At 38.3% G+C, this 13,009-nt stretch overlaps 2 protein-coding genes across 2 annotated transcripts; both read left to right on the top strand.

Annotated features, from left to right (window-relative positions):
• Positions 1–301: 301 nt before the first annotated feature.
• On the top strand, positions 302–2,105 carry LOC147874218 (putative fatty acyl-CoA reductase CG5065). The gene is made up of 2 exons (XM_087346079.1): positions 302–790; positions 1,995–2,105. Exons 1-2 carry the CDS (start codon positions 599–601, stop codon positions 2,016–2,018), a joined length of 216 nt encoding a protein of 71 aa, XP_087202205.1. The 5' UTR covers positions 302–598; the 3' UTR covers positions 2,019–2,105.
• Positions 2,106–10,570: 8,465 nt separating this feature from the next.
• Positions 10,571–11,767, top strand: LOC147874217 (uncharacterized; the record flags this gene model as incomplete). The annotated part of the gene is made up of 2 exons (XM_087346071.1): positions 10,571–10,753; positions 11,067–11,767. Coding segments are annotated over 2 exons (504 nt in total), but the record flags the coding sequence as incomplete, so codon positions are not given.
• Between the last annotated feature and the right edge of the window lie 1,242 nt (positions 11,768–13,009).

The following is a 13,009-nucleotide window of genomic DNA, read 5'->3' as shown; positions in this document are numbered from 1 at the left end:
ACGTGAAGGTACCTTAAAAGGGTGGGGGATTACTTGTTTAGCGAAAGAAGCATCAATTGCTCAAGAAAGCTCATGAATTACGGAGATGTCATGATGGAATTTTTATATGGTCTCTTGATATGTGATTTTTGTTGGAAATGAAAAATAAGAAGAGCAGATAAGAAACAGTAGAAACATAATGAGGAGACATTATGTCAACGCAGGTTCACGGCAATCGACTTTTAGTATGAAAACGAGACGAGGAACAGGTTCATAAAGCAAGGTCGCTCGAGCAGTTCCTTTGATTGCGCCAGCAGCAGCTGTTTATGCCACCAGAGGCGGGTGAAATCCGGGGTCCAAGTATGGCGACGTATTTTATTTAATTAGTTATCTTAGTTTATTTAACAACGCTTTTTCAGTAGCTGAGACTATGTAGCTTTCTATGAGAGGATGATAGTGAGTAATGAATTCGAAATAATTTGAAAGGAATCGGTCGTGGTCCAATTTATTCCTGCATTTGCCTAGATTAACTGGGGACAGCCACAAAATCACCAGTGAAAATAGCCAGTCTACGGGCCGAGATGTGAACCCGGGGCCTCCTAAATAACACTTGACCACGATGTTCGGCATGATCCAAAAGTTCTACCGGGGTTCCAGTCTTCTTATCGAGGGTGGAACTGCTTTCATGGGCAAATTACTGGTGGAGAATTTGCTTCGGTCCTGCCCAAACCTCAGCAGCGTCTACAAGCTGGTCCGAAGCAAGAAATGTAAGGGCGCCGAATCGCGTCTTGACGACTTCTTCAACGATCCAGTAAGTAAAATCTTCTGTGTCGTATTCCTTCATCTATACAAGGATAAAGCTTGACTACCGACACATCAGATCATGTCATATAAAAATCTCTGGACCATTTCGAGTGCTCACAATCTTCCACAGTTCTCCAGAGTGTAATTAATATTTTTGATTTGTAGTCGAGAGATTACTGAGTCGATTATCGACCGACAACTGTCACGACTGTTTGATACCTCTCTTGAGTGTTCCTATTTTCCATTCTAATACAGAGATAATGTAACGAAATAACAGATTGAAATTTATTTTTCGTTTAGTCCGCCGTTAACAGTTCATAATGAACATTCCATGCATATTTGCACTAATTATTAAAATAACTGATACAGTGTCATTATAGAACTAACCTGCGGGTATTAACGTCCAAATAACGAAAACATGTGCACACACACTAGGAAAAATCGTCCATATTAGCTTTTTCAAAAATTAAAAAATCAAATATTTTCCAAATAACATTTATATAATGAACTCCTTAATAACTGAAATGGCATATAATGAAGCCTCCGAGGCAGTAGGTCCATCTATACCTCTGTAGCAATGTGTAGCAAACAAAGTGAGCCTATACAACTTGTTCTTGATTACGAATACAAAAAAATTAATGCAAGAAATATAAAAAATGCCGATGTGAACCTGTTCACTACAGGTAATCAAATCAAGGCAGCTGCCAATCCGCCACACCCTCGATGGCTTAGTCAATCAGATATCAGGGCAGCCTTCAGAGTGACAATATCCCCAAGTATCGTGGAACGGGCAGAGTTACTTACCAGCGCAGCAATAATTTGAAAACCACTAATAAAATGCACACAGAAATTTGGGCAGGGAGTTGAATGCCAAATGCCCCGAGGTATGGAGCTTCATCCTGAAATTCTTTGAAGGGGATATGGGGGGAAGAAAAAAAGAAGGAAATGAGAGAGAAGAGGGGAAGCTGGAAAGGTAGTGTTTACAAAGATGACATTACATGGTGACCGAAAAGCGGTTTCCTTCATTTTATAAAATAAACAAGTAATTACAGAAATTGACATTGGCGTCCCTCGGATAGCTTAAAACTCAAGAATTATGTAAGCTCTTATTGAAATCAAAGTATACAAACACCACAATTTCTATGAAAAACCTATAACCACACACGGAATTACATGGAGTCATATCTCAGAAGTTATACTTTCATCATCAGGGCAACGAGGCTTCATCGCCCTGATGATGGATGCAGTAAGGATCTCTGAAACGTCCGTAAAGTTCTACCACACATCATGGAGCAAAAACTCAGAAGTCAGCATCTTTAATATAATTCTTTTTTCTCAGGTTAGTGAAGATCTATAAAAAGATCATTAAGTTCTGCAGTGTCTTATCTTACTTCTGTAACCGTAAGTTGAAGATAACAGACAACATTATACAAGGACTGTGTGAGAAAATAAATGAATATGACAAAAAAGTGTTTGACTATGATATTGATGGCCTTGACTGGAATGATTTTTGCTGCAATTGAGCCTGAGGAATCAGGATATACACAATGAAGGAAGACCTCTCCACAGTTGCACAGAATTTCGCAAGTCAAGAATGCGCATTAACCTTTTATAATGCAATGTTCAAGGCACAGTCAAGGAAAGTTTAAGAAGACTTGCTACCTGTGTAGTTCACTTACAATAACAGACCTTTGTACATAATCATATTGCGGTCTGCAGTAGGTATAATTCTGCTTTGCGAACATATTAGAGACGGCATAATTGCACTCAAATTCTTCAGACGGTATTAAATTTAGTATTTATGATGCAGAAAAATGTTCCAAATAGTGATAATAACTGAATCTATATATTATTATTGTTATTTACTTGACTGCAAATGGGTTTTTAACCGGTGGCAGTGGTCCTACAATAAGACACAAAACAATAAGACACAACAAAACATAAGACAACAAAAACAATAAGAAACAACATAACAATGAGACAGAACAAAACAATAAGACACAAAAAACATAAGACAACAAAAACAATAAGAAACAACAGAACAATGAGACAGAACAAAACAATAAGGCACAAAAAAAAACATAAGACAACAAAAACAATAAGAAACAACAGAACAATGAGACATGACAAAACAGTAAGACAAAAAGACATAAGACACAACAAAAACAATAAGACACAAAAAGCATAAGGCACAACAAGAACAATAAGACACAACAAAACAATGAGACACAACAAAACAGTAAGACAAAAAGACATGACACAACAAAAACAATGAGACACAAAAAACATAAGGCACAACAAGAACAATAAGACACAACAAAACAACACACCACACTCAAAATAAAACAACTCATATTATTACAAAACCATATAACCTAAAGTACATAACTTAAAAATTAATACCAACTAGACATAAGACAGTAACAGCAATGAATCACACGTTTCATCAGGACCTTCTCTTCACTTCACTACACTTATGAAGCCTTCCCATCCTCACCCCAATTTACCCCCCTTCACTGCACCCACCCATCTATTCCCTTTACTTCACCTCATTTATCACTTTCCTAACCTTCTTCCTAAACGTACTTGGTTTACAGGAGAGAGTCTCTAAAACCTCAGCAGGTAGCTGGTTCCAGAGTTGGATGGTTCTATTTACAAAAGAATATTTTCCGATATCTGTTCTTTGTTTTCTGCTCCTAATTTTCCGAATATGATCGACCCTGCTCAGGTAGTATGGCCTTTGCAATCTGTCACCTATAGCTTTCCATGCCCGATCTCCCGTGTACGCCTTGAAGAGAGCACATATTCGTGCTATCTTTCTACGCTGTGCCAGGGTTTCCCAGTTCGTATCGCTCCTGTGATATGCAAATTTACATGCTTTATTTTGCACCCGTTCGAACGCATTTATCTGCCTCTCCCTGTAAGGATCCCAGCACGCCGCCCCATATTCCAGAATCGGACGCACTAGTGATGTGTAGGCTAGACTTTTAGTGTTATTATTCCCCTTTTTGAGAACACGCATTGTAAAATGAAGTGCCTTCCAGGCTTTCTTCACCGTATAATGTACTTGATCAGCCCAGCTTAAATCGCTGCTTAAGAGTATTCCCAAGTATTTACAACTGCTCACTTCCGGAATTATGTCATGTGGTCATATTCACACATTCAGTTTTTTTTTGAAAAAAAATTAACTTCTGTTCCTAGAGTGTTACGGAATATGTGATTATGTCACTGAACTTCAGTTTTCAGAAAAAGGAGAACCATAATGCATGTATGCAGAAATGCACTTAACTATATAGTTAGTTTTTTCACTGAATGAATATTATTGCTCTTTATTGACAAAATTATTTTTACTTGAGCCTCCTGAGAATACCACGATGCACATATATTAACCTGTTGAATTTTTAATATAGCACTTGTAAGTCCAGAGATTCCAATTTTGCTTTATGTTAGTGTGTAAGTGGATCAACATGAATCAAATTGAAAACAACACAAAAGTTGTTGTACGTAGCGCATACTCAATTTAATTCAGATGCAGAGTCCTAGTGAGTCCTAAGCTACGATTTATGTACTAAGTTTATGTTTTGTGTTGGTTGCTTGTCAGATTACGCTGGATGCAAATTGGACTAAAGGCTCTTTTTATGATCGTGGAGTTGAAGTTACTTTGGAAAGTATGGAGCATTTTGTAATGAAACAGTTGAAACTTATTTGATCCTGCTCTCTGCATATGAGAGGCAGCACACGCTTATTGGTTTAATGTCATGATGACTCTTAATAATGACTCACATTTATATGTTCATAATACACGTCTACACCAACTCTATCTTATTATTTACAAAAGACTAAAGAATAAATATGTTTTCTGTTTCAGAGAACACTAATTTTCTGAATGAATTTTCAATTTTCCCCTCTGATTACTTTTGTTAGACATTATGGCACATAAATTTCTACAATTGTCAAAAAATGCCGTTATGAATTATAATGTTGAGATATATAATCAATAAATATTGTGTAAGTGTGTGTGGAGTAATAAATAAATTTCCCTTGCTTTTTAAAATAATATAGGGGAGCAAAGAGCAGAACAGGGTATCGGATTTATTTCATCTGTAATGTATTGCGATCTATCGGAACCAGGTGAAATACCATTAGCATATAGAACAGGGTCATGTCATGTCAGTCAGCGCCATTTTGTGGTTACAGTTATTGATACAATCACCCATGTTGGATTTTGCTCCTACATTTTACAAAGTTTTCTCCACTTCCAGTGAGCCCTATTCATTACTCATATCCACTTTGCTGAATGATGCATGTTACAAGTCGTTTTCTTCAAAGTCTTAAAGACAATATTTTTATTTAGTTTCATGATGTCAATTTTGGTGGGACAATCCTAATTTGGAAGAGTATACTCGGGACAGGATGAGGTAGGGCAGAATGGGGTACCCAGAGAAGAGGATCAAACGACAAGTGCCTCTAATGTGGCGATGTCTATTTGCAGTCTGTTGAAGGGTGGATCCTGTATTCGTCTTGCTTGAAATGATCCCATAACTCATGTGCAGGTGTTGATAGTCACGATTATGAAGAGGTGCACAAGTGTGCCGTCTGTGTTAGGCCTAAGTAGATATCAAATATGTAAAATTTTGACATTTGACATTGTAAGCCAAATAATTGTTATATCCTACGTCATATGTATTAGATAATCTGTATCTTCACAACACTTTTCATACATAATATCAAACATAATCCGTCTTGCCCCGGCACGGACAAAATGAAGCAAGTTACATTCCTCTATAAAAATTAATATTTAAAAAACTATAACTCTTAGAACTAAACTAATAACTCATTATATATTTCAAATAGACAATAAATCCGCACAATGTTCCTCCACGTATTTGTCTTTATTATTGTCCTTTCCACATGCCTCCAAAAATTAAGTTTTCTGTTCTGCCCTGGGCTTCCGTACTATGTCATAACCCACTTGAAATAAACACTATTATTCATTGTTGATTCTATATGTTATGTTACATTTAATATTTTTATTATAATTTAGGCATTAACAAACTACACAAACATTTTCTTCAGCTAAAGCTATGTAATTATTTATGTACCGACAAATTATTCCTTGAATAATTTCTAAAGCAGATTTTTAACTCCACATGAAATATAGCAAACAAGATGAGGTGAGACATTTGTTTAGTAGAATAACATGATTACTTTTTCTAGTAATAATATTTACTATTTTGTGACAGTCTTTGTGACGCTGATTGCATAAGTTGACTGAAGCAATGGTCAGTCTGAAGGTCAAAGTGGATAAACATTGGTTAGTAGACATTAGAGTGCAATTTTACAAGCAAAGCAGTATTGATTGTGTTTGACATGTAATGCATAGATGTAAAACGTGTGATTTTCTTGAGCAAGAGGTTCGAATGAGACGCATTTCATATCGCTGCTAAATGATATTGACTCCCAAGATAATAATGTACCATACTAATCCTAGGCTCGATCGATAAGCTTAAATTAAACTTCTCAAGAGACCGCGTCATAGACTCAGATTAAAATGTCTATTAATGTTCGTGACTATGTTACGTGGGTCCTTGTCAACACGGCATGGCGCATCCTCAGGTTGCGGGGAATGAAGGCCACCGGGTAGCTGCAAATTTGTTGAATAAGAAGTTGCAAGCAGCCGAGAAAGAGTGGTCCTGAAATTTTGGGGTTGGGCGTGGGGCTAACAGCTCTTCACCGTAAAAACTTTATTTTGTTAAGAAATTCCTCAAAGCGCCTCGGACTTAACCAATTTGAAAGGACACGAGATTTGAAAGTCGAATATTGGGGAAGCTTCAATGAAGCCAGTAGCGGGAACGTTCATGAAGTGAAACCTATATTTCGTGAAAGTACAACAGTTTAGGTGCGAAGGGGAGGGATATCAAACAGCAGAAAATTATATGTTTTTCTGTGGAAAAGGGAATGTTAATCACAACTTAGGAGCAGGACTTTTCAAACATAATATGATTATTTCAGCAGTTAAAAGCGTAGAGTGTTTTTGTGACATTATGTCTTATGTAACACTAAAGAGTTCTTAGTTTTATCTCATTTTATGGCATATGCATGCCCTAACAGAGGATAAAGACGATGACACAAAGGGCAAATTCTACGAAGAAGAAAACAGGTATTTGGCCAGTTTCCTAGGTAATATTTGAAAATTTTGCTAGAAGATTTCAATGCAAAGATAGATAGGGAACACATTTTTAAACCGATTAATGGATTTAAAACTATACATGACGTTACTAATGATAATGGAGTCAGAGTAGTATATTTTGCAGCTTCAAAAAACCCAGTTGTCAAAAGCACAACAATACCTCACGATGACACTAATAAACATACTCGGACTTGAAAATATCTGATTTGATCGCTTTCATGACGGAGGCAGTATGACCTCTGAATCGTTGGTAAACATCTACCATACTACACAGCGCAACAACCCAGAAAACAGAAATTTTCATACTCACCGCTGTGAAAACCCCAAATCATACATAGGGCTCGTCCTGATTGTGTCACACGTTGTAATTGACAAAGAACAAAACTCCTATAAATCAGATGCCACATCGTTATGAGGACCTTTCTGTGATACCGACCATTTACCTCGTAGTGGCAAAATTAAGGAAGAGACTTTCAGTGAGGAAGCAAAATCTGCTTTTGAGAAACTAAATATTGTAGAAGTTAAGGGAAAGCACTGCACAGAAATCTTCAAAAGATTTCCGGCTTGAGAGAGAAGTTAACAGTTTGGATATTAATAACGCATGGGAAAGTATTAAGATCAATGTCATGACCTCAATCAAGGAGAATCTAGGATATCACAAGCTAAAGCGTAGTAAACAATGGTTTGATGATCAGGGTTCAAACTTGATAGACACGCGGAAGCATGTTAAATTACAACTACTGCGTAAACCAAGCCAAATAAATGGAGATAATCTGTAAAATTCAACACATGAAGCCAGTAGAACATTTCGGAAAAAGAAAACGGATTACCTGAAAAACAAAATTAATGAACTCGAAGCTAATTACAGACAGACAAATATTGTAGATTTATACAGATGCATAAATTAATTTAATAACGGTTAGCAATTTAAAGTTAACATTATCAAGTGATATGAATGGTTATCTGATCGTAGCTTTCCACACTCTTTTGAATAGTTGGACAAATTTCTTTAACTAGATGTTAAATGCCCACGAGGCCATTATATGACGCATATAGATGTACACGCCACTGAGCCATTAGTGCCAGAACCTAGCCTTATCGAAACTGAGACTGGTATTGAGACATTGAAGAAGTACTGGTTAGATTCCGGCCGAATTGATCAAAGCAGAAGGAGAAACGTTGCTCTCCGAGATATGCAAAATTATTTGCTCTTAATGGAATAAGAAGGAAATGCCACAGTAATGGAGGGAATCTATTATTCTACCGATTCATATGAAAAGCGATAAGACTGACTGTAATAATTATCGAGAAATCTCCCTCTCATTACCTGCCTACAAAATTTTATCCCTCATTCTTCTGGCGAGGCTGGCTACACATGGCAATATAATTATTAGGCATCTTCGGTGTGAGTTCTGTCATAATAGATATGCAACCTATGAAATTTTCTTCATTCTCCAGATATTAGAAAAGAAATGGGAGCACAATAGGAAATTACATCAACTATTTACAGACATCAAGAAAGGCCATGTCTCATTTACATCAGCACCTCTTCACAATACTTCACTTTAAATTGGTGAACCTGAGAAGCGATTCAGGCTAATGAAAATGTATTTAAATAACCCCTCTAGCAAAATTCATGTAGACAAACACTTGTCTAACACATTTCCTCTTCAGAGTGGCCTAAGGCTGGGCGCAGACCAATGTAGCAAAGCTGCTTTTGGCAAAAGCGCTTTTGTTGCAACGTGCTAAAACATGCACGATGGAGCTGACCATTGCTAGCTCGTAAAACAAGATATAGCATTTTGTTGTGCGCATGCGCCAGCTGCTGTTCGTCATTTGTTTTCTACAGTGTTGTGTTCTGATCCGTTCTCCAGCTGTAATTTGTCCAGGTCTGTGGTTCAATTCCCGAACGGGCTGAATCTTGAGATGAAGGGTAAACCAGGATTTGGCATATTAATCTGGTTTATATAAACGAAAAAGGTGTGATTAGATGATATTTTAGTGCGCCTTACTTCATCCAAATTTAAGTCATTTTATTAATTTTGGCAATTTTAAATGTATTAAATTGGGAAATAGTGGCGACGCTCAGTCGTGTGAAAGTATCTCCTACCGACATTCCGTCTAACTGGAACGAGACGTAAACAAAGCTTTTGCGCTCACAAAGGTCGTTTCGCGGGGAAAATTTCTCCCAACAATACCACAATAGCACAGCAACATCCTCATCATCTTCAGCCATGACGACGACTGAGGTACAATGAGCAAAAGTGCTTTTGCTTTGATTAGAAGAAAGATGTAGCAAATTGCTTTCAATGGAAGCAAGAACGCTTCTGCATAGAGCACACGTGCTTTTGCCAAAAGCAGCTTTGCTACATTGGACTGCGCCCAGCCTAAGACAACGAGATGCTCGATCGCCGCTGCTTTTCAGTTTTCCTTTAGAATATACCATCAGGAACACCCAAGATAATCAGAGCGGCTTAGAAATGAATGGGACACATCAGGTTTTGGTCTATACTATTGATGTTAATCTGCTGAAAATAATATAAATACTGTAAAAACGAACACAAAACAACTCTCTGGGTGGGATGTTGGTCAATATATAAATACAGAAAAGACAAAATATATATGATGATGTCTCGGCAACACAATCCAGGACAGAATCCGAATACAAGGACAGCTAATGAATCGTTAAAAGATGTGATAAAATTCAAATACTTGAAGACGATACTAAGAACCCAGAATGATATTTATGACGAAACCAAGAGCAAATTAAATTCAGGGAATGCTTAATATCATTCGGTCCAAAATATTCTGCCCTCCCGTCTCATGTAAAAAACTAAATTAAAATATACTTAAATGTAATTTTGCCAGTTGTGGTATATGGGTGAGAAACTTGGTCTCTCACCTTGAGGGAGGAAGGTGGATCATGCACAAAATTGCATGATGATTAGCTTCACGGTTTGTATTTCTCACACGATATCGTAAGGGTGATTAAATGGAGGATGGGGTTGGCGGGACATGAGGCAAGCATGAGTGAGGAGACTGGCGTTCACAGGCTACTATTATGTTTTTCAGCGGAATTGGCGATTGAGTTGAGTTCTGCACTTTGTGAGAGACCAAGCAGCGCAAAGGAGGTCTGCTGATAAGCAGCTAGACCTCAGTCTATAAAAAAACCGTGATAGAAGCATCGGCAGCCGCATTGAGCTGTTGCCAGTTCTTACGTGTACTTTGAGTAATGTTATAACCTTGTCTCCGATGAAGAAGGAAAGCGTGCATTTGCATAGCTAAGCTCGCAAATTAATACACAGTATTCACGAGTATTTTAAGAGAGAGGCCGAAAACAGAGGACCACTCACACTCTTTCCGGAAGTTCAAGATGGAGTTGCTGCGGCGTGTGGTATTGGAAAGCGAACCGACCAAAGAATACTACAAGAAAGTCGCCGTTCTGTCAAGAAATGTGGATCTACTTCGTTTGTTACGCCTAGGAAAATTATAAACGCATGTAAGGAAACAACTTGACTTGATTCTTTTGACTCAGATTTAATTAGAAGAAAGGTATTTGATACATATGCTAAAAAAGAATATCCAACTCTAAAATAACTGAAGGCTAAACTGGAATTTCAGGGATCTATTAGTTCAATGTGGAGGATATTAAAGTCAACAGGGTTTAGATGTAAGGCTAAGACTGATGGCAGAAAAGTTTTGATGGAAAAGACAGATTTTGCAACCGCCAGAATTATTTTTCTGCGCAAAATGCACAACATTAGGTATCCAAGAGCAGAAGCAACAAAGTCCATTATGTTTTATTAGGATGAAACATGGGTTAATCAGAATCATTTTCGAAGCAAAACATGACAAGATTCGAATTATAGGAGTGGTCTACAAGTGCCCATAGAGGAAGATGGAAGAGTAATTGCCTGTCACGTTGGGATATCTTGCTTCCCCGAAGGATGCAAATTAGTTTTGCGGCCCAGGAAGAAGTCCTCAGATCCTTATTACCATACTGATATGAACGCCAGTGATTTTAAGAAATTGTTCTTTCAGTTCTTAAATAAATTAGACGAACTAAATATTCAGAGAGCTGTGATCGTGATAGATAACGCTAGTTACCGATATCGTGTCGTGGTTGGCAGGAAAGAATATTGGATATGACCCGAACCAAACTCGATCTGAACTACTGGGCATGGTGCGATTGACAAAGCCGAAATGTGTGCGTTATGATCTTGATGCTATCGCTCACACTCGTGGTCATACTGTTGTGAGGCTGCCGCAATTGCATTGTCAATATAACCCCATCGAATTGGTATGTTCACAAGTGAAACGTGAGGTAGCTGATAAAAACGCCACTTTCCGGCTTTCAGATGTTGAAATTTTTATGAACATTGCTCTTGACAATATTACAAAAGCTGTTTGGTAGTCTTTTGTTACATCTTGCACCACTCTATGTTCATTCCTCAACTTCTCGGATCTCCGCGTCTCTCTTTTAATGATTCCGTTCTAATTCCCATAAACGTGAGATTTAGCGTGTTCGCCATATTATTATGAACCCATAACATTTTAAGAAATCACACTGGTTCTCTGAAACTTATGTTGTTGTTTTTTGCCGATCTGTCTCCAAGCATCAAATACGTGTCATTGCTTCCGACTCGAACTTCTTAAGATCGTCATCCGGGTACCTGATAACATTTTATACATGAAGGAAGATGCGGCAATTAAAATGTGGAGGACCTACGCGTCATTTGCAATGAAACCAGCTTTAGCTACTGATTAATACTATGAATGTTCGTTCTAATGGGACATGAGAGTTCTTAGAGCCATTTCTTTCTCAGAGGTTTTTCGACGCTAATAATAAAAGAATCTACATCTCCTTTTTCATATTGTTGTTTCTGCCTCCCAGCTCTGTTCCGTCAGCTGTTCTGCTTGCTGAATATAATTTTCCAACAGTGCTAGCGTATGAACATCGCTGACTTCTGGGTTGTAGCTCCGTGTAGTCTGGTAGAAATTTACAGACGTTTCAAAGGTCCTTGCTGCCTCCATCATAAGGACGATGAATGACTCATCGCCCTGATGAGACTTCTACTAGACTACACGGCGCTACAACCCAGAATACAGCCAACTTCAGATTCCCGGTCTTGAAAACCTGAAATCCTACTGCTAGTGTTGCCTGCAGTTGGAAGGAAAACTACATTTTTACCTCTATTCTGAAGTTTTTCGCTGCTGTAATTCAATGTACAGCTTCGACTTTCTGGTGAGAACCTCGTCGAACGTTTGATGTTAAGCAACGTTTCGTCACACTCTACAGTTGCCATTTTCAAGGCGGTTGAAGTGGGCCACTCAACCACAAATGTAATTAAGTGAGCGCTCTTGCGCAAGCCTAAGACAGCGTCTGTTGCTAGGCAACACCGCTCATGCGTTTGAAACGCATTGCTGGAAACGGTAAATAGCCCCTTGAAGCTGTGACGATAATTGGCTCATGTTAACCGGAATTTTGTCATGGTGAAAGGCCTTGACTTTTCAAAGCAGGTGCTACTGCTGCTGATGGGGAGGTTAGCATATCAATCAACTTGGAATTTGTGAAAATTGTTTTTATTGAATTGCTCTGTCAATTTCAAAATAAGTGTTAGGATCGGTGGGAAACTAAATAAAAGAACTATGGACGGAGTCCCACACAAGCGCAAGACAACTTTCCGTGCCAGGAAACGCCATTCCAGCGTGCCAAACGCAATGCCGGTTAACAGAGCCTTGAAACTACAATTTATCTCAAAGTTTTCTAATGCGGCTGAAAACCCATTGTTCGGCAACTCGGGAGGCAAATATTTCGGCCAATGGCTGACTCAGGACACCCGTGAGCAACCGAGAGGAGGGGGTTGACATTAAGCATGCCAGCCGAATTTGTTCCTGTAAAGTCGGCACAACGAGTGGTCCGGGAATTCGGCTAACCTGACTGAGGTTTTCCGTGATTTTTCTCAGTTGTAAGGCAAATGCCAAGGTATAATTTAATTATTGAGGTCTTTAGTCGAAGGGTTTCCCCCCTTAAGT

Source organism: Zootermopsis nevadensis, unplaced genomic scaffold, assembly GCF_977971745.1.
Source record: "Zootermopsis nevadensis isolate Lab colony 2312 unplaced genomic scaffold, Znev_1.0 Znev_ptg000010l, whole genome shotgun sequence".
NCBI classification, from domain to species: Eukaryota; Metazoa; Arthropoda; class Insecta; order Blattodea; family Termopsidae; genus Zootermopsis; species Zootermopsis nevadensis.
This window is presented reverse-complemented; position numbering and strand designations above follow the sequence as displayed.